Source organism: Natator depressus, chromosome 14 (genome assembly GCF_965152275.1).
Source record: "Natator depressus isolate rNatDep1 chromosome 14, rNatDep2.hap1, whole genome shotgun sequence".
NCBI classification, from domain to species: Eukaryota; Metazoa; Chordata; order Testudines; family Cheloniidae; genus Natator; species Natator depressus.
In genome coordinates, this window is record NC_134247.1 from 6,195,903 (window position 1) to 6,216,291 (window position 20,389).

Here is a 20,389-nt window from a genome sequence, read left to right on the forward strand (position 1 = left end):
ATAATGAAATGATTTCTGTGCTGCATGCTGCTTTAATTTTATGAAATAAAACTGCCCAAATATAACTTTTTGAACTCCCCCCCGCCCCTTCTTCCCCACTTTCATAGATAGAATATGAGAGAGTGATTCCACTCGGCTCTTAAACTACAGTAGTCATGATGTTGATCAAGATTTCCCACATGAACATGATTCGTTGGGGGAAGAGCCAACATGGCTACTATAAAGGGAAATCATGCCTCACCAATCTACTAGAATTCTTTGAGGGGATCAACAAACATGTAGACAAGGGCATTCCTGTGGATATAATGTACTTGGACTTTTCAAAACCTTTGACCAGGTTCCTCACCAGAGGCTTTTAAGCAAAGTAATCAGTCATGGGATAAGAGGGAAGGTCTTCTCATGAATCAGTAACTGGTTAAAAGGCAGGGAAAAAAAGGTAGAAATACATAGTCAGTTTTCAGAATGGAGAGAGGTGAATAATGTGCTGGGACTAGTGATGTTCAATATATTCATAAATGATCTGGAAAAAGGGGTAAACAGCAAAGTGGCAAAATATGCAGATGATACAATCTGCTTTGGACTTAACCATCCTGAGTAATTTTGTAAGGAGTTACAAAGGGACCTCTCAAAACTGGGTGACTGGGCAACAAAATGGCAGATAAAATTCAGTGTTGACAAATGCAAAGCAATGCACATTGGAAAATATAATCCCAACGTCACAGACAAAATGATGGGTCTAAATAGGCTTTTAGATGATGAAGGGAGGATTCGGTAGAGGTCTATAAAATCATGAATGGTGTGGAGAAAGTGAGTAAGAAAGGGTTATTTACTCCTTCACATAACACAAGAACTAGGGTCATCAAATGAAATTAATAGGCAACAGGTTTAAAACACACATAAGGAAGTACTTCTTCACACAAGACATAGTCACCCTGTGGCACTTGTTGCCACGGGATGTTGTGAAGGCCAAAATTATCACTGGGTTCAAAAAAGAATTAGATAACATAGGAATAGCCATACTGGGTCAGACCAATGGTCCATCTAAACCCATATCCTGTCTTCTGACAGGGACCAATGCCAGGTGCTTCAGAGAGAGATAAGTTCATGGAGGAGAGGTCCATCAATGGCAATTAGCAAAGAAAGTCAGGGAGGAAACCCCATGCTCTGGTGTCCCTAACCCTAACCCCTCAGGGGTCTGAATATGAATTAGCTTCAGTCTGAAGTGTTTACAGCCAGTCAAGTCATGAACTTCTGAGGATAGGCAGCATCTTAAGGTGCACAGGTGCAGCTCCCGCTGACTTTAGTCTCTCCAGTTTGTCTCCTAAAGGCCAACTCCTATCTCAGTGCCTCTCTCTAGCAGTCTGATACAACGTGTAGGATGCATTTTAAACCTCTGATGGAAATGTGTTCCCTAACTAGAAGCTTCCTTATCTGCAGATCCATTTCTGTTTCATGCTCAGTTCCCTCTTAAAGAAGCCTAAAGTCACCAGCTCTGTTGGATTCCTCCTCACCTTTTTCTCTACATGTCTGAGCTTTATTACATTGGTGAAAAAACTTCCTGCACCGTTGGAATGGGCTTTGGGTCTATTCTGCCCCTTTGCCTTTATTACTGGAATCTCAAAGGTATGGTGAATTATTTGGAACACGTATGCAGTAAAGCTGTAACTGGTAGCTAATTGGCCGTAGGGGTGTCTGAAATTTGCCAGGCTAGGTTACTGTTCATTGTGTATTATGGTAGCATTTAAAGGTGCCATTGTTCTAGGTACTGTACAAACACTGCCCCAAAAAGCTTGCTGCTCGTTAGTTTTCAAGTGTCCAGCAAGTGCAGTTTTCAAGCATGCCTACACATTGGTTAAAACTGTCCGTTTGCTACAGTTTCCCCTATGAAGAAAGCAATCATGATACGTGAATATAATTTGTTTGTACTGGATTATATTAGAAGAGTCTGACACATGCCCCAAAATGGCGATATGAGGTTGCACTTTGCTGGTGTGAATCTGTTTCGGGAGCACTTTTTAACCTTTTGAATGAAAACGTACGCGCTCCCTATTGTTAGTAGAAATGTATTTCTAGCGAGGAAAAGAAACTAAAAGGAGTGTGGGGTAATATAGTGCTGGACTTTCCAAAGCGTCTCTGGATAACTGTGTTGCATAAAATTCATCAAAATTCTGACCGCACGTACCTGGTTTTTCAGCTGAAGATTCTTAGTCTTTGTTTTTTTTTCTTTCAGATTTTGCATTTAGAAAAATATGGAATGGGTTTCTATTTTTCTAACATTATGGAGGAATCATATGCTGTATTTACAGCCTATGTCCTGCTGATTTTTGACAGTGTTTTATATATGCTATTGGCTATCTATTTTGATAAAGTTTTGCCTGGTAAGTGTGTGTGTGTGTGTGTGTGTGTGTGTGTATAATATATATATATATTATAAGTTAAGTATTTATAATTAAAATACTGTATATGTTTTTTTATACATAGACTTACGCCTATAATTTTCTCTCTTTCCCCAGGCCCCCACTTATTTCAAAGCAGTATAAGTGATGTTAGAATAATGCTGAACAAAGGAAAATGTAGAATTAGAATTTACCATCCCACGTTGGGTGGATCAGCTAATGTCTCTTTCATCTGTAACTTGTGTTAAACAATATTTCCAGACAACAGACTATAGATTGGGTGTGGATTCCTAAATAAGCCCAACCAAGAATCAGCGTTCATATCACACTTTAGGTCGCCTCAACCTTTAAAATATACTGTAATTAACAGAGACAAGCAATTAGCTTGTTGTTTAGATTTGGCTGATGTTCACAGCTGGGAATACTAACAGTCATATCAAATTTGGACCCTTGAATATGAAAATATCGTCCAAAGCTGAATGTCCCACTGCTCCAGTACTTGCTCTCTGGCATCATAAACTGTACATAACAAAGTTAAGGCAATCCAGAGCCCCTGCAACATGATCCTGCTCGCCACTTCCAGTGTCAGCAGCATTCCCCACCCCTTCCTGTCTTCCAGCAACAGAACCCCCTTTTCCCCCAGGGGTAGTAGCAAGTAAGGGCATATACAAAACTTATCCCAGCAGCCAGGGTGTTTCTGCTTGCATGCGGCCCACTGCCCTCTTTCCTCCTGCCACATAGTGTGAGAGCCCTCAAACCAGTGGGTCCTGGAGCAAACACCCTTTTGGAATGGGTCAAACCCTTCACACCTATAGACTCAGGTGGATGTTTCTGCATTTGGTTTCCTTCAGGTCACATTCTCAGCATTTGCTTTGCAATGACAAGGGCTCAGAACAGATGTTTTTAAATGGTATCTGAGATTCAGAGGTCATTAAATGATTCCAGGAGCCAGGGCCCTAAGCACAGACCTGTGACTATGGCAGACAAAGCTAGGGAAGCTAAAGAAATACCAATGACATGCTCCTACCTTTTAAGCCATTGCCGTCAGCCTGATAAACTGGCCAAAATTATTCAGCCTTTTTTCGGAAATGTGATTTCCCTCTTCCCCTTCCATTTTGAGTGTGTAGGGTTTTTTTTTCTTCCCATGATAGCTCAGATCCTGAACCCAGCACCTGGCTCTAACAGTTAGGACAGGTGCTTGAGAGATTAACCATGGGCCCGATCCTCTGGCTGAAGCTGCAGGACAGAGGCTACTTTAGCCTAATGATTAAAGTAGCCTCAGTAAAGGCTTTATATGAACCACCTGTGCTGAGGGAGGGGGGGAAACATCTGCAGAGCAGTGGATTCCCTCCTGTCTCTTATGTGCTGTTATGCCCAGAATGGATTCTGTAACACATGGGCGTGTGAACCCAACCACACCTAGCCCTCCTATTTTGCTGTAGAGCTATACCAGTTCTTCTAACAATTGGTCTTTTTGTGGCCATAGAGGGGTGGATTTGCCCAGTGCTGAAATCAATAAAGAGTCAGATGTTTAAAGGTATTTGGGTGCCTCAAGATGCCGATAGGTGCCTAATGGGATTTTTAAAGGATCTAAAGGCCTATACACATTTGAAAATCCTGCAAGGTGCCCATCTACATTGTTAGGCACATAAATACCTTTAAAATTTTTGACCCTAAAACTATTTATTGCCATGAATTATCTTTTAGTCTGCTATGCCTTGATAAACTAAAGATTCATAGTCTTTGTTTCCAATAGACAAATACGGTATGAAATATCCCCCTTTATTCTGCCTGAAGCCATCATACTGGTGCCAAAGCAGGAGAGGTTATGGTGGTAAGAGACCTGAAACTGAACAAAATCATGAACGTATCTTCAATGACAGCGTGGAGCCAGTGCCTCCAGAATTTGATGGGAAGGAAGCCATCAGGTACGACACTACTGCATGTAAGAAGAAACCTATAGATTGCATATTGTATTGGAGGATTAGCAGAGCTCACCTGCAGCTGTGGCTATCCCTGCTCCAGGGATCAATTTAGCTTTACTTCAGCCTACTCAGCTTTCCCCTCCGTGGGATTTTTGCGAGAATATGTTCTTTCACAAAGTAAGAGTACAGCGTTAGGTCAAACGCTGTTACAATGCAGATGAGATTAGGAACCAAATCAGGCCAGTCATACATGAACTGAACCAAATTGTAAATTGGTTTTGTGATGCTAATTTTGTCCAAAAATAACTATGGCAGGGGGAACCCAAACTCCTTGTACCTGCAACCTACTTCAGGTTTGATCCCCAAAGCCTTCAAAGGTAAAAGGACAATCTGATGTAACGTTACACATTTATACATGAAGGGGCTGATCTTCCACTCTCTGTAGACATTGATACTTGTGAAAGGGGGTTGTGAAAGGCTACCAGATGAGGTATACACTACCTTGCACAGGTATAAATTACTAGGGAGGCAGTGTGATCTAGTGGAGAGAGCACTGGACTCGGAGTCCAGAGACCTGAGTTCTATTTTGAGCTCTGCTGTTTGTTGATTGACCTTGGTGAAGTCCATATGGCTCCCTGTGCCTCAATTTCCCCATCTGTAAAATGGGGATAATGTTACTGACCTCCTTTGTAAACCACTTTGAGATCTACTGAAGCAAAGCATTATATATGAGCAAGGTGGTATTATTTATTACGGAGCAAGGCAGTATTTACTCAATAATTGGAATCCAGCGCTAATGATAACTTGCTTCCCTTCCTTTAGACTCTACAATATTAAAAAAACATATAAAACAAAGAACAAGAAAATAGAAGCTTTGAGAGGTATGAAAAGTTTTTTAAACCTTTTTGTTTGGATTTTAACCAAAAATGAACCCAATCGATTCTGAAATTTTAGGGCTGCTCTTTTCTTATTGTGAGACGATACAGTAATTCTGCTTATCCCTACTTTAAACAGCTTATTAAAATGTTAATCTAGGGACATTGCAAATGTTTTCTTTGCAACATTTAATCCCTATTAAATAAGAAGAAAACATAGTAGCTGTAAAAAATGTTGAAATCAAAAGGTGGAAGAAGTAAAGAAGCAAAATTTGTATCCGCCATGACTGCTTGAAAGCCTATTCCAAAATCTAATTCATGCAGCTGATGGTTACCCTGTGACTGTATTTCTATCTTTACTAAGAATAAAAGGGAGTGAGCAGAGTAAACCAATTTAAGATATTGCACCCTCTGTACTAATATAATGAAAAACTTTTTGCAAGTTTGAACGTGGTTACTGGAGATGCAACCCACATTATGGGTTCTGAATTTCTGGCTTTGCTTATCTCATCTTAGATAGAAATCTTATTTCTTTAATTGTCATGTTTGGCACCTGGACACCATACTTTGGTGATGGGCACATAGAAAGAGACAGGAAGGACTTAGTTTACTTCACAAACTTTAATCCTAACATAATACTATTTTTATACTAGGTTTGTTCTTAAATATTTATGAAGGCCAGATCACTGCGTTACTTGGTCATAGTGGAGCTGGAAAAAGTACACTACTAAACATCCTGAGTGGACTTTCCCAGCCATCAGATGGTACGATGAAACACTTCTAAACTGAAAGGAAGAATGTGCTTGGGTGAAACAACAAAGGACTCATCAATCTTTCTTTGTTCATGTGTACAGGTTCTGCAACTATATACAAGTACAAACTATCAGAAATAGAGGATCTGGAAGAAATTAGAGCATTTTGGGGGGTTTGCCCACAATTCAACGTTCAGTTTGAAGTTTTAACAGTGAAAGAAAATCTGCGAGTTTTTGCTGAAATCAAAGGGATTCGGTCCATAGAGGTAGAGTATGAGGTAAGTCAGTGGTTCTCAAACTTAATTGTACCGCGACCCCTTTCTGACAACAAAAATTACCACACGATCCCAGGAGGGGGGACCGAAGCCTGAGCCCATCCAAGCCCTTGGCGACCCAGCCTTGGCGACCCCCTTAAAACAACCCACTTTGAGGTCCCGATCCACCATTTGAAAGCTGCTGAGGTAAGTATATGTTCACTTGGGAAGAACTTCTACTTCATAGCATCATGTCATTTTCTCATGCAAATTGTGTGGTATAAAATTTGTCTAAGACTAAGACCCGGAGTGTCAGTGGAGGTTCAGCTGTATTTGTAAATTCAATTTACAGTGACGGAGGAGCTAGCCCATTACGTATACAAATATCACAGGTGCATGTGTCCATGATAATAGGAGTACCTGCAGAACCCCATGTAGAGGAAACAATACTCGTTTGTTTGTTTGTTTTGTGTTCGCTTCTAGCGGCCCCATTCATGGACCCAGCCCCCATTGTGCTAGACGCTGTGCAAGACAGAACAGATGGCTGCTGCCCAGAGAGCTTGGGGCCAGATTTTTAAAGATATTTAGGCCCGACAGATGCAAATAGGTGCTTGGGTGCTTTTGAAAATCCCAGTAGGGCCTATTTGCTTCTTTAGGATCCCAAGTACCTTTAAAACTCTGCAGAAAGAACAGGTGGACTTGTGGCATCTTAGAGACTAACAAATTTATTTGAGCATAAGCTTTCGTGAGCTACAGCTCACTTCATCGGTACGTCTGGTACATCTACACAGCAAAAAATGCCCGTGACAGCAAGTCTCAGAGCCCGGGTCAACTGTACAAATAGCAGTGTAGACACTGAGGCTCAGGATGGAGGTGGGCTCCAAGACCCTGACACCTCGTCAGGTTTCAGCTCCCATGCTCCAGGATGAGCCCAAATGCCTACACTTGTATTTTTAGCCCTGCAGCATGAGCCCCGTGAACCCAAGTCAGTTGACCCAGGCTCTGAGGCTTTCTGCCACAGGGTTTTTATGGCTTTGTAGATGTAGCCTAAGAGTCTACATAACCCTTTTAGTTTTACCACACCAGGGAGGCAAGAGCACTTTCCTTGCTGCACTCCATTATAGTGCCATGATAGTAGAGATTATTTCAATACCTTCACATCGCCATTCATTTTTCAATGACAGCTGAGGTACCATTCTAATTCTGAATGGGCATGTAGCTGTGAAATAGTCAGGCTTTAAATCTGAGAACTTGTGTTCTTGTATGACGTCTCAATCTGTGTAGTTTCTGCAGGGTGAGTAGAACTGGAGGTTTCAGGAGTGATCTAGTTGAATGTGACACCCGGACCTCAGAAGAGCAAACCTGGCTAGGCTGCTGTCAGATAAACACAGGCCTCTCTGCATGTAACGTTGGCTTATGTGCATGCTTAATAAAGATCTTACTACAATTCTTCTTGCTCTTGTTCTTGCTGCGTCACTGTTTTCTAACAAAAAAGCATCCAGCACAAACTGACAGACACACATGTTGTTGTGTAACCACTGTAGTTATGTGAAACGGTTACTTACAAGTTACTTACCCAAAAGCCTAAACATACCAGTCCTTGACATTTATTTTTCTGTCATTTTCCAGGTGCAAAAAGTTTTGAAACTGATGGATATTATCAACTTTCAGGACACCCAAGCTAATAAATTAAGTGGTGGACAAAAAAGAAAGTTGTCTCTTGGGATAACCATGTTAGGAGATCCACAGGTAAAAAGGAGCGGTCATATGCACAACTGGTGTTTGTATCGTATATGCGTTTAAACACACAGTCTCTGATCCCACAAAGACTTACGCAAGTACTTATTTCTATACCCTGTGAGGATCCTAGCTCCTATTGACTTCAAGAAGACTCCCCATAGTGCATAGTTAGATACATGAGTAAGTCTTTGCGGGATAGAGACCAGGCAAAGTACATTTTCATGCCATTAATTTATAAACATAATCTCAAACAATATGATCTGTCCAAGGAACAAGATTGGAAAATACCTAAGTGATTCCAGAATAATGTCTGAAATTCACTTAACAAACGAAAGATAGATTGAGACTACATCAATACCACGTTTAGCGCAAACAAAAAGGATAATAAACAAACAAACTAGGAAAACCAGTAAAAATACACAGACATAGGGCCTGTGTCCATAGACACATCCAGGAAAGTTAAACTGAATTAACTAACGGTCTGGATTTAAAGTGGATTAGTTAAACCATATTAAATCTCTGTGTGGACATTGTCATTCAAAATTAAAGTGGCCTTAATTCAGTTTAGTTTAATTCACTTCCAAAGTTAATTAAAGCCACTTTAATTCTGAATAACAATGACCACACAGGGATTTAGTGTGGTTTAACCAATCCACTTCAAATTCATACCTTTAGTTAATTCAAATTAACTTTCCTGGATGTCCCCATGGAGAAAAGCTTGTAGAGTTGCATTTTGATGTTCAAATCACCTGAAGAGAAAATTAAGAAGTTAAAACCACTCAAGTCTGTAAATATACCAAAAATTATTCATTGTAACTGGATCTGAATGCAGTATTGCCAACCCCAAGTGTTTGAAAATCTTGAATCAGGTCCCAAAAATCATGAGTTTTATGTAAAAATAATGATATTTTAAAAAATTGAGGGGTTCTGTTTATTTGCTTTCTGGTTTTTGAGCCAATAAGGTGCCCTCAGGTCATGTTTTCCATCATTTCCCTGCAACCAAGAGGGATGCAAACTTTGTTAAAACATGATAGCTGAGCCTCCCATGCAATCACTTGACTTCAGCACCTGGAGCTGTAAGAGAAACATCAATTATCACGAGACTCGCACGAAAGTCATGAGAGTTGGCAACATTGTAAAGGTCTGATTTCATTCCTGTTTGCAGGTTTTGCTATTAGATGAGCCAACTGCTGGATTGGATCCCCGTTCCAGACATTTTGTGTGGACCCTACTGAAAGAACGTAGAGCTGGTCGAGTGACTCTGTTCAGTACCCAATTCATGAATGAAGCTGATATCCTGGCTGGTGAGACCAGCTTATCTCATTAGATAATAAGATTTTATAAGTAGATGGAATAAGCAGAGTTTTCTTTTAGAATGGACCTTGCTCAGGCTAAATTCTTCAGGTGAAAATTCCCATTGACTTCAGTGGTACCAGGATTTCATCCTCATTGCCTTTAATAGAAGTTTTCACTCAATCAGGTCTGAAAGGTTGGCTTTTACAGGGGAAGAAAAACTCATTGAACTACAATGAAGCAATTCAGGACTTTGTGCTTCACTGTTAAGTTGAGTTTCACTAAATCCAAGTTCACTGTAAATTTGTTCTGCTTTAGAATACTAGGGTTACGAGGGGCCACATACAGTGTGAATTCATGTCCATCTCCTATTGACTGTTTATCCTGGAGAAGGGGGTGTGTGTATGTCTTTTTTTAAAATTAAAATATATCATTTTAATAGTCCTCTGGTCAGGGATGTGGAGGCTTTGCTGCAATACTGAAGCACCAGTCATGTCCTGCAAATGAATAAGCAACTCTGTATCCAGTTTGCTGTCCTACCATTTTGACTAAATAATTTCCCCTTTCGTTTCCTGATATTAGCATCCTTCGTTTCTCTTACTCTTGATCTGGGGACAGATTATTTTAATTCCTTCACATCTCTATTAACATTACAATAACATCTGAGATACCATTCTAATTCTGAATGTACATGTGGCTGTGAAATAGTTTTACTGTGTCATCCTCACCCACAGCAGCCCCCTTACCTAATCTCACCACAAGCTCATTGTATCCTTTCACTGCTTATGCTCTTTGTAAGAGACAAGGTAGATGAGGTAATATCCTTCACTGGACCAGCTTCTGCTGGCAGAAGGGTCAAGCTTTTGAGCTTCACAGAGCTCTTCCTCAGGTCTGGGGAAGGTAACCAGAGTGTCCAAGATAAATACAAGATGGGGCAGATTGTAAAACATAAGGGATTCACACATGTTGTAGGAGACAACTTAAAATGAAGCAGGCAATTAATACTTCTGCAGTCATAGGACAATGGAGGGTTAGTAGGCAGCAGGTGTGTTTACAAATTGTTGTAATGGGGCCATAAAATTAGTGTATCTGTTAAGTCTGTGGTTTTCCGTGTCCAGCGTAGTCATGAATTGAAGTACCCAGAATCATTTTTTGAAGGTGTTATACAGGTTTCCTTTGAGGACAAGGCTTGGGAGGTCAGGCATGGAGGACTTGCTTTGTGAAAAGTGTTTTGATGGGGTGTTTTTGTCTTTTATCATTTTTCTATGAGAGTTCATTTGAGAGCAGAGTAATTTCTGGGGCATTAAATGCACTGGATGAGTTACACCACATATTGTGATAGGCATGTTCAGAACCCATGCATCTTGAAAGGTGTGTTGTGGGGGCTATCCATCATCGTAGCAGTGGACTGTGTCTCCAGGTTTTGCGTCTGTTGCTCTGTCAGGGTCAGGTTGCTTTCTGAAGTCCTTTTATTGTCCTTTTTCTTTGTCTATTTCACCCTTGGCATTCTATCCTTTATCATATTGCTCCTACTCTTGCAACAGTTTCCCATGTGTCCACCATGCACCCCATCTGTCTTAATTCCTCTTTAAAAACCCACTTCTGCTAATAATCCTTCCTAAATTATCTTCACCTCTAACCTCTGAATGTCCATTCTTTCTTGAATTATCACTCCATGTCTTGTAACCAATGTTCTGTGATCTGCTTATTAGATGCTGAACTTTAGATTCTTAATTGTGTTAATGACTCAAGAAGAACTAATTCCAGAAAGTGAGGTCCATTAATACATCATTTTGTTTTTCTCTTTCCTTAGACCGGAAAGCTTTTATTTCACATGGGAGAATAAAGTGTGCTGGATCTTCTCGGTTTTTGAAGAAAAAATGGGGGATTGGGTATCACTTAAGGTATTGTATTTTATTTTATGTGAAAACATTCCTGATAGTGCTAAATTTGCATCACAGTAGCAGAAGAAATGTTATTTCATTCCTACCAAGCAACATCTCTGGGAGTTTAAAGATAAATGCTTTCTAATATAGCTTAACTGGAATGAATATAAAAACTTCAAAATGTATTGAGGACACTGTGTCAAAACATTCCCTCAACCTGGCACATGCAATATCTATGGTTCCAGTTATGAAAAATACATATATTTTTGCTGTTAATTTTATTTTTAAGGCACTATGATCTGAGATCACCTTTCATCTGATGTAACGCCTTGGGTATTCAGACTCCGCTTGCAGCCAATTAATTTTTTTTCTCATTATTGTGCCGATTTCCTAGAATCCTCGTAATGAAATGCTCCATTAAGCAGATGTGATTCACTTCCTCAGGTAAAAGAGCTGTTGGCTCAGAGGGCACTCCATCCTAAAAGCCATCTTTCTTTTCAGCCTGATCCTCAAATTCTGGGCATCTCTTATAAGATGCTGAGTATCCTCAGCTCCTTTCAATAGACATTGAGGTTCCTAAGCACCTTGCAGGACTGGGCCCTTTGTAAAACTCTTTTTGCCAAACTCTTCCTGTAGATACTGTCAAATCAGTTGGTTATTCCTAAACACTTGTTTTATTACAAATAGCAACCTCGTGTTTGCTAAACACAAGGAGTTGGTAACAAATCGTTCAATCCTTACTTAGACAAAATTTCCACTGAAGTTTTGTCTAAATAGGATCTGCTGTAGGGATTGGATGTTATTCTGGAGTAAAGACTTCTGGATTTGACTCTCTTGGTATATGACATCATAATGATACATACATTGTTCTTGTGGAAATGTAAGCCTTTGCCTTCTTAATATGAACAGGATGCATGTCAGTGAGGTTTGTGACTCTGAGAGCATGATATCCCTGGTCAGACAGTACATCCCTGATGCCACATTCACAGGACAGAATGGAAATGAACTGAGTTATACGCTGCCCTTAGAAAATGTGGATAAATTTCCAGGTAATGATGTGCTTACATAATCCAGAATCCACCATGCATAGAACGATTTCTCTTTTTTCTGTTTTTTTAATTAATGTTGAGAGATATTGTGTCTGCCTCCTGAATTCCATCAGGAAGGCAATCTACTGAGGAGGAACTTTTGCATGAGGAATTTTTTCCAAGATTTTAGTCTCTGTATGTATTTAAGATCAAAGTATGTGTTTTTCTTCTATTCATGACGAAGTACATAAAAATTGAACTTGACACAAATATTTATTTTTTTCTCTTAAATGCAGGGTAATGATGAAGGAAACTGAAAGGAATCCTCATAGGTGCTGGAACTAGGGGTGTTGGGGGTACTGCCACACACTCTGGCTTGAAGTGGATTCCATTATACACAGGGTTTACAATTTTGTTCAATGGCTCTTAGCAGCCCCGTTATACAAATTGTTCCAGCACCCCTAGGAATCAGATTTTAGTTTCAGTTTAGTTATTTAAATTTTGATATTTCTTTGAGTCTGCAAAGAGCCAGAGTTTGGAGTACATGCTCCCTCATAAGAGTTCTACTAATTTTGTGTTTCCAACTGGGCTGGAAATACTGTAAGCGCAGTCTTACTTACCGCATTTTGGCATTTACAGATCCAGCCCTAGCCAGAGCCTGAAAATGCACAAAAGGTTGAAATTTGAAAAATAATGGTAGGTAGGTACTGTGACAAAGCTCTGTCCTTGCCTCCGTGGTCCCACATTTCCTGGCGGATTTCACTAGCCTCAGAGGCTCACTGTGACCCTCCACATAACCCTTCTTTCTCTAGAGACAAGGGTCACAGTCTACTGAGCCATTTTCATCATAAGCCAGCAAGGGAGGTGAGGAGAAGTTATCCTTCCTTGCACAGTCTCTGTTGTCTCCCTGTCTTAGTGATTAATCAGGGGGCAAAGGTGGTGGTGGGGGGGGGAGCCCAGGCCCACCCTCTACTCTGGGCTCCAGCCCAGGGACCCTAATAGTATCAGCTATGGTAGCTGACCTTTTAGAAAGATGACATGTACAATTCCCTGGGCTACTTCTGCCACAGCAGCCCTCGCTTCCTCAGGCTCCACTTCACTCTTACCTCAGGGCCTCCTTCCTTGTGCCTGATATGGTGTGTACTACTCAGCCTCTCCAACAGCGCAACTTCCTCCCACAGCTCCTGACATGCACACCCACCTGACTGACTGGGAGGCTTTTAACTAGTTTCAGCCAGCCCCTGATTGGCTCCAGGTGTCCCAATCAACCTAACCTTCTCCCTACCTTCTGGAAAGTTCTTAATTGGCCCCAGGTGTCTTAATTGACCTGGAGCAGCTTCCATTTCACTTAACCTGGTACCAGGGATTTGTTTAGCCTGGAGCTAATATATCGATCTCCCACTACTTTTCTATAGCCATCTGGCCTTGCCCCGTCACAGTACGTTAAACAAACGAATGAGATGAACACAAGAAAATAATGAAATGAAACTGGTCACTGGGAAAGGCAGTGGTCCCAGTGAATCAGCTGTCTAAACCTTGCTGGGTTGTTTGTTAAGGCATCATAGCAGCTAAGAGTTCTAAAGACGCATTTGAAAGAGGACACTGAGTTGCCTTTGCAAATCATTACCAGGAACTCATTCCATGCATAAGAGGTAGCATGGGAGAATGTGTAAAGGTGTTTGAAAATTTTAAAAGTGGACGATCAAAATTGGCACCTGGTATTTTTTTGACTCTTGAGCGTATGTATTCCAGTAAAACTTCAATTCAGTCTTTAAATACTCAGCAGAATATTATCAAACATGAAGACTGATTAAAAATAGAGACCTGGAGATTTCTGTAAACCCATAGTTCTAATGGTTACCCTAGGATTAGAAGACAGGGTTAAATTCTGCTTTCAAGTACAGAAGTGTGTTCGGAATTACATTGAATTTACATTTCTATACCTGAAAGCACAATTTTAGCCCAGATAAATTTTAATTTTCTTATGCCTTCAAGGTACATGTATCATTCTGTTGTGCAGATCTGTTCTGTGGCCTAGACAGCCACTCTGACCAAGGGATTATTAATTATGGCGTTAGCATGACAACCCTCGAAGATGTCTTCCTGAAGCTGGAGAGTGAAGCAGCAATTGATCAAGAAGGTAAAATACTGGGTCCAAACATGCAGTTTTCAGCCGGGGAAAATTATTTTTAAATTAATCATATGCTCTTTTTCTGCTAAATGTGAATCCTTACCTTTTTGGGCATCCTCAAAGATAGAAATGACTAGCAAAATTGCTTTGAATAGTTAACTATATTTTTAAACATGGCTAAAAAACAACTGGAAATCCAAACATATAGAACACAGAAAGAGGACTTTTTTTTTACTCCTGACTTGCTATTAAATATTAAATGGATGACAAGGTAAGTGCTTATGTTTCAGAGTAGCACACAGGTTTCCATGAATGATGAACATTTCCTTTTGGAGGGTTCTCCGTGGTGGCTTAGGGGTCTATTTATACCTGCAACATCAGATTTAAACATGAAAAATTCTACTTAATACTTTAACCTTCAGATGTCCTTTACTAAAGTGTATAATTATGGAAAAGAAGCCTTATGAGTAGAAAACTGGAAGAGATCTCTGGATACAGAACTGTGGATGAGAGATGGGTTTTCTGTACATCCCTTCAAGGTCCTAGAATGTTTTCTATTACTTAATACTCCCCAAAGAGCCCATCTTAACTGAGATCTCTTCCCTTGTAGCAAACTAGAAGATAGTTATGTTCAGCCTGCTATGTAGTACTGGTCAGTAGTTGATAATTTTGTGTATTCTTGTCCCTGCCAGTGTTTCTGTTTTTATTACACGTAAAAAAACATTGTCAAGGAGTTATGCTGAGCTATGTACTTTAAAAACTCTTTGTAGATTATGGTGTTTTCAGTGAGGAGCAGGCAGAAGAGGAAAGAGATGCCTTCTCTGCTGATGAAATGGAACAAGGTCTCCTGTCACTCTCAGACATAGGAAAGGCGACTGTAAGTGGCACAGCCCTCTGGAGACAGCAAGTCTGTGCCATGGCAAGAGTTCGCTTTTTAAAGCTAAAGCATGAAGATAAAACCCTTAGATCTATGTAAGTGCCAGTGTTTCTGACTTGTTTAGGTGAAATCAGTCTGTGGGAGGATGTTCATAGCACAGCAATCTGCGGAGTGGGCTAGGATGGAACTTCAGGGATCCACTTCCCTCTCACTTTGAATGTTCCTGGACCATTAGAAATAATTCAGTCACAACAGTGTTTGCTTGTAAATCACATATTTGCTCTAAATGATTTGTGACATAGAAAGCTGATCATCCCAGTGTTCTGGAGAAATGCCTACCTTGCCAATTCCAGCTACACAAAAGCTTCCCTAACTACGAATCCCCATCCCATTATTAATTTATTACCGGGAGTTTCTTGCACTGAACGATGTACATAATTAAATTAGTCATATGATTATTGGCACTGGTTGTAAATCCTATGTTCTTTCTTAAAAAAAAATTTTTTTTAATATCTTGATTTTTTGCGGGGGGTGGGAAAACTTCAAAACTAAAAATCAAAATTTTCGTTTCATCTTGGTATTTTAAAAAAAGAAAATGTTAAAATATTAAATTTTTGTGTTTTCTCCTTTCACATTTTTTCCTTTCCCCATATTGTCTATGAACGCAATAGAATGAATAATGTCTGTTTGTTCTTTCAACTTTTTATTGTTTCTCATTAATTTTCCCCTAATTGGTACATTTTCAAAACTTCTCCAACTCTGGAAAAACTCTGTAACTTTTCCAAAGTTTTGAGGAAGTTGTGAAAAGTTACAATTGAAAAAAAGAAAAAGGAGAAAGGAAAAACCCTAGATATTCATTCTGTTGCATTCAATAGCAGAAATGGGGAAAAGGATAAGTAAAAGGAAAATACAAAAAATCCAAAATTTAGAATCTTTTTGACTTTCTAAAAGGAAACTAAATAAAATCTTTTAATTTAATTTTGTATAGAAATGTCCTGTCAAAGACAAAAAAAATTAAACAACATTTTTCTGTGAAGAAAAATTGTTTTCAATTAAACTCTTTTCCGGCAGAAAATCTTACTGTAAAAAAAATTTCAACCAGCTGCTTGGTTATTACGGGTAGAACTGGTTGGATCTCTTACCCTTCTCTTCCCCCACCGACCCAGGAAGTTGGAGGAGCACCTTCCATCTGGTGCCTTCTGGGGCGGGGATGGGCCAGTGGGGACCTGTGTTTGTGCAGGGGTCACCGGAATCCCAGCTTTCTTCCCTACACCCCCTGTAGAGGCCGTCTGCTTCTGAGGTTCCCACTGCCGCGTACGCTGCTGCTGCTTTGGCAGTGGTGTCAGCCCGGCATTAGACGAGAATGTTCATGTTCAGTTGTTGTTTTTTGCATACTACCACAATTTCCCTGAGGAGCACAAGCAATAGATGGGAAATGGTGATTTACGAAAGTTTATATCTCTGCCAAACCTGAATGGAATTTCATGGGTCAAAGAAAAGGCACCTCTCTAACCCTGGAGCTTTCTTCCTGCTGAATTTTAAAGGCCTGACGTACACAATGGGGGTGTTACACATTCTCAAAATAAAGTGGCAAGAATCTTTTTTTCTCAATACAGTCGAAATATATGGATTGCTACTAGCTCCCCCTACAATAATGCACCTTGCAAAATGTCTTGTCTCCAAACTCATTTGTGATCTGTTCTTCTATCTAGATTACTGCTGTGTGGACTTTTTATGCTACCGTTAGCTATCCAATTTATCATAATTCACGTATGGAAACAATTCAATTCTTGGGAGCTGTCCTCTGGTCTGTATTTTTTTCCTCCTGGAAAACAATCTCACAAGGAAGTCACAAGCCTTCTAGTCTTCAATGAAACAGGTGAGGGGGGCAAAACAGAACAGCAAGGTTGTTCTTTTTCTACACCACTGCTGTTAGCCTGGCAAGGAAATTTGACGGGGGCAGAAGGGGGCGGGAATATTGGCAGAGCAGATGTCGTAGAGGGCAATACAGGGCTCAACAAGGAGAGCAACCCAAGAAGCAGAAAAGGACAGGGTGGTCTGGAGATGGTGGCAAAAAGCTTATGTTTGATGTGAGGCTGAATGACAAGCCAGAGAAAGGATCTGAGGAGAAGAATGACATTGTCAGATCACCTGGAAGGCAAATAACTTTTGTGGTTTCGTTTTGTATTGAACGAATGAGGGCAACGTGTGTTTCGGCTACCTGAGAGAAGGATGCTGCAGTATGCTGTGTATTTATACCTGCCAACTGTATTTTCCACTCCATGCATCTGATGAAGTGGGTTTTAGCCCATGAAAGTTTATGCTCATAAAGATTTGTTAGTCTCTAAGGTGCCACGAGGACTCCTTGTTCTTCTTGCTTAAGTTGTGAGGAGAAGGAGCCATGGAGCACAGAGAGTTTAAGAAGGAAGGGGTTGTGAACACTGTGGTAATGAAAGCAAGGAAGTGGGAAGGAATGGAATAAATAAAGCAGGTGGACGTGAAATGGGAAACTGCGTTCAGTGATGGGAGAGGTGGTGTTAGAGAGAGAGACACAGACAAGGTAGCAAAGAAGAAGAATCATAGGCATGATAGCAAGAGAGCAGAAATTAATAGGAGTAGTAAAACAGCTGAAATACAGAAGAATTAGGGCAGTAAACTAATTAAACGTGCCGAGAATCAGCAGAGCAGTGAATCAATTCATAATGCAAAAATTTGGAAGCAGCAAATTAACTAACTGTGGAGAAAATGCAATGGATTATTACACAAATGGTGTATGAATTCTATAGAATTTACTTTATTATAATTTCTCTGGTCCTGTTTGGCAGGTGGGGACTTTTTACCAAAGACCCGAGGAGAACTTTTATTGTTTAAAAAACAAAACAAAAAACAACAACTTAAAAGATTGCGATTTCTCTGCTGTTGCTTCATACTAGGTTCAAGTATTCAGGACTTCATCCATGCCCTGGAGACTCAGAACATAATGCTGGAAATAGCAACAGGGAAAAATATCACAGAGAAGCTAATACATAATGGGGCTATACAAGTATCCTGTGAGCACCAGGTAGTGTGTGTCTCCTTTTTTTTTTTTTTTAATAATTAACCAAGATGCCAGTGTGGGTTCTGTGGAACTTGTCTGAATGAAGCTCCTGATGGATAGGCGCCAACGACATGAAGATCAAACATAAGCCAAAGTGAAATTCACAAAATTGTAAAGTAAACAAACACATCAAAATTTAATTCAAATATGGCCAGATTGTGGCCCTCCTGCATCCAGGAGAAAAGGGGCTTGGGATTCCATGGCACCACTTCCAGTACATGGGGGTGTCAGGCTTTTCAAAGCCATTTTGTCCCCCTTCTTGAATTTGCGCTTGGCCAGGGCAGAGCTACACAGGTGCACTGGGAAGTATACGCTGCACCAGGGACAGGCAGATTACAGCACACGCCCGCCGCAAAGTAGTGGGGAGATCAGAAAGAAGACTGTGGTCCGAGTATTCACAATCCCTCTTCAGGGCAGCTCCAGGGTCGGGTCAGCAACACGCTGCTCCTTACACTGGGCAAATCACAGACTGATGATCTCGACCATCTCATATTAAATAATAAGCAATAATCTTATGTGGGTAAGCAAATGGGCTTATATTTAACCAGGAAAGGCCTGATTTTGAGCTGGGTCAGGTCACACGCTTCATTTTTGTGGTTGCAGTTTTACGCTCTCAGTGAATTGTGGATGCATTTTATTGAGCTGCAAAACCAGGAGCTGTCTCTGGAACTTGCCCTAAAAATGGAACAGCATTTTACTTTAAATGCAAAACAATCTGATGCTATATGACTGTGACAGATATTGCAAATGCATGCAGTATCGTTTGTGAAATGTGGCTTTAACTTTATAAATATTGTCTGTATCTTTCACCCCGTCCTTGAGAGCATGAAAACTTCAGAAGCTATTGTATTGAGATGAGCCATATGATAAGGACAGGAGAATATTTAGAGGCCTTTGTGTTAAGGCATGCTAGATGTATTTGTGCATTCCTGGCTCGCTGGGCACGATTTCCTCGAGGATCTGGAATCACTCAGGCTGTGTCTACACAGGAATAAAAAAAACTCACAGCTGGCCTGGGTCAGCTGACTCAGGCTTGCAGGACCTGGGCTCCGGGGCTGCAAAATTACTGTGTAGATATTCAGGCTCTGGGGCCCTATGAGAGTGGAGGGTCCCAGAGTTCAGGCTCCAGCCCAAGCCCAAACATCTACACAGAGAATTTTAGCCCCTCAGCCCAAGTCAGCTGACACAGGCCAGCCATGGTCATGCCCGGGGTCTTTCATCCCTGTGTAGATGTACTCTAAGAGGTGATTCGTGAAAAATACCACCACTGGTTATGCAGATACCCAGCCTTAGTAGCCCTCTCAGGGAAAGGGGCAGTGACAGTTGTTACCTGATTTAAGAGACCCAGGAAACACAGAGGCTCGGGGCATAAAGGGCTACCCTGAACTGACAAAGAGGACAACAAATTGACCTTTTGTCCAGTGGAGATGCCAAACCCTGTGCGAGGATTGGAAGGACTAGAATCTGCCAAGGTCTTCATGGAAGTCAGATGCAGATTTACAGTAGAACACAGGGTGCCCTGGCATGGGGCCCCCCAACTGTGGTGGCAGAAGCTTGGTCCTGCCGGCTCTTGGGGCTCCTGCTGCAGGCTCCGCCCCACCATCAACCAAGCTTCCCTTCCCCACCTCCTCCCCCAAGCGTGCCATGTTCCTGCTCCTCCCCCTCTCCCTCCCTCCCAGCGCTTTCCCTGCCACCAAACAGCTGTTTGCCGGCACTCAAGTCGCTCTGGGAGGGATGGGGAGGAGCAGGGCCGCAGCGCGCTCAGGGGAGGAGGCAGAGAAGAAGCAGGGGCAGGGCCTTGGGGAAGGGGGTGGAATTGGGGCAGGGCGGAGCAAAGGCGTGACCTCCGCACTCCCCCTACACATACCCTCCCAGCCCCTTGCCTTGAGCTGCTCAGGGAGTACTCCCACAACCCCAGCCCTGACTCCTGCACCCCTCCACATCCCCACCCCCACCCTGAGCACCAAATGGGAGCTCCTGCACCCCGACCCACATTCCCACCTGCACCCCTCATACCAAATGGGAGCTGCCCCAGGTAAGCGCTCCACACCCCAACCTCCTCCCCCAACGCTGAGCCGCCACCTGCATCCTAACTCCTGGCCAGACCCTGCACCCCAACGCCCAGCCCGCTCCTG

The 20,389-nt window shown here is 41.5% G+C and overlaps 1 protein-coding gene across 1 annotated transcript in view; it reads left to right on the forward strand.

The window, feature by feature from the left end:
• The window catches only part of LOC141999041 (ABC-type organic anion transporter ABCA8-like), a 57,977-nt gene that overhangs the window by 18,236 nt on the left and 19,352 nt on the right, over positions 1-20,389 (forward strand). The window contains exons 8-21 of the mRNA XM_074972151.1: positions 1,438-1,623; positions 2,231-2,378; positions 4,153-4,324; positions 5,144-5,202; positions 5,850-5,960; positions 6,051-6,226; positions 7,832-7,951; positions 9,108-9,246; positions 11,049-11,139; positions 12,031-12,170; positions 14,170-14,289; positions 15,051-15,252; positions 16,870-17,036; positions 18,091-18,218. Of these exons, the coding sequence (XP_074828252.1) occupies positions 1,438-1,623; positions 2,231-2,378; positions 4,153-4,324; positions 5,144-5,202; positions 5,850-5,960; positions 6,051-6,226; positions 7,832-7,951; positions 9,108-9,246; positions 11,049-11,139; positions 12,031-12,170; positions 14,170-14,289; positions 15,051-15,252; positions 16,870-17,036; positions 18,091-18,218 (1,959 nt within the window). The remainder of the gene's footprint in view (positions 1-1,437; positions 1,624-2,230; positions 2,379-4,152; positions 4,325-5,143; positions 5,203-5,849; positions 5,961-6,050; positions 6,227-7,831; positions 7,952-9,107; positions 9,247-11,048; positions 11,140-12,030; positions 12,171-14,169; positions 14,290-15,050; positions 15,253-16,869; positions 17,037-18,090; positions 18,219-20,389) is intronic.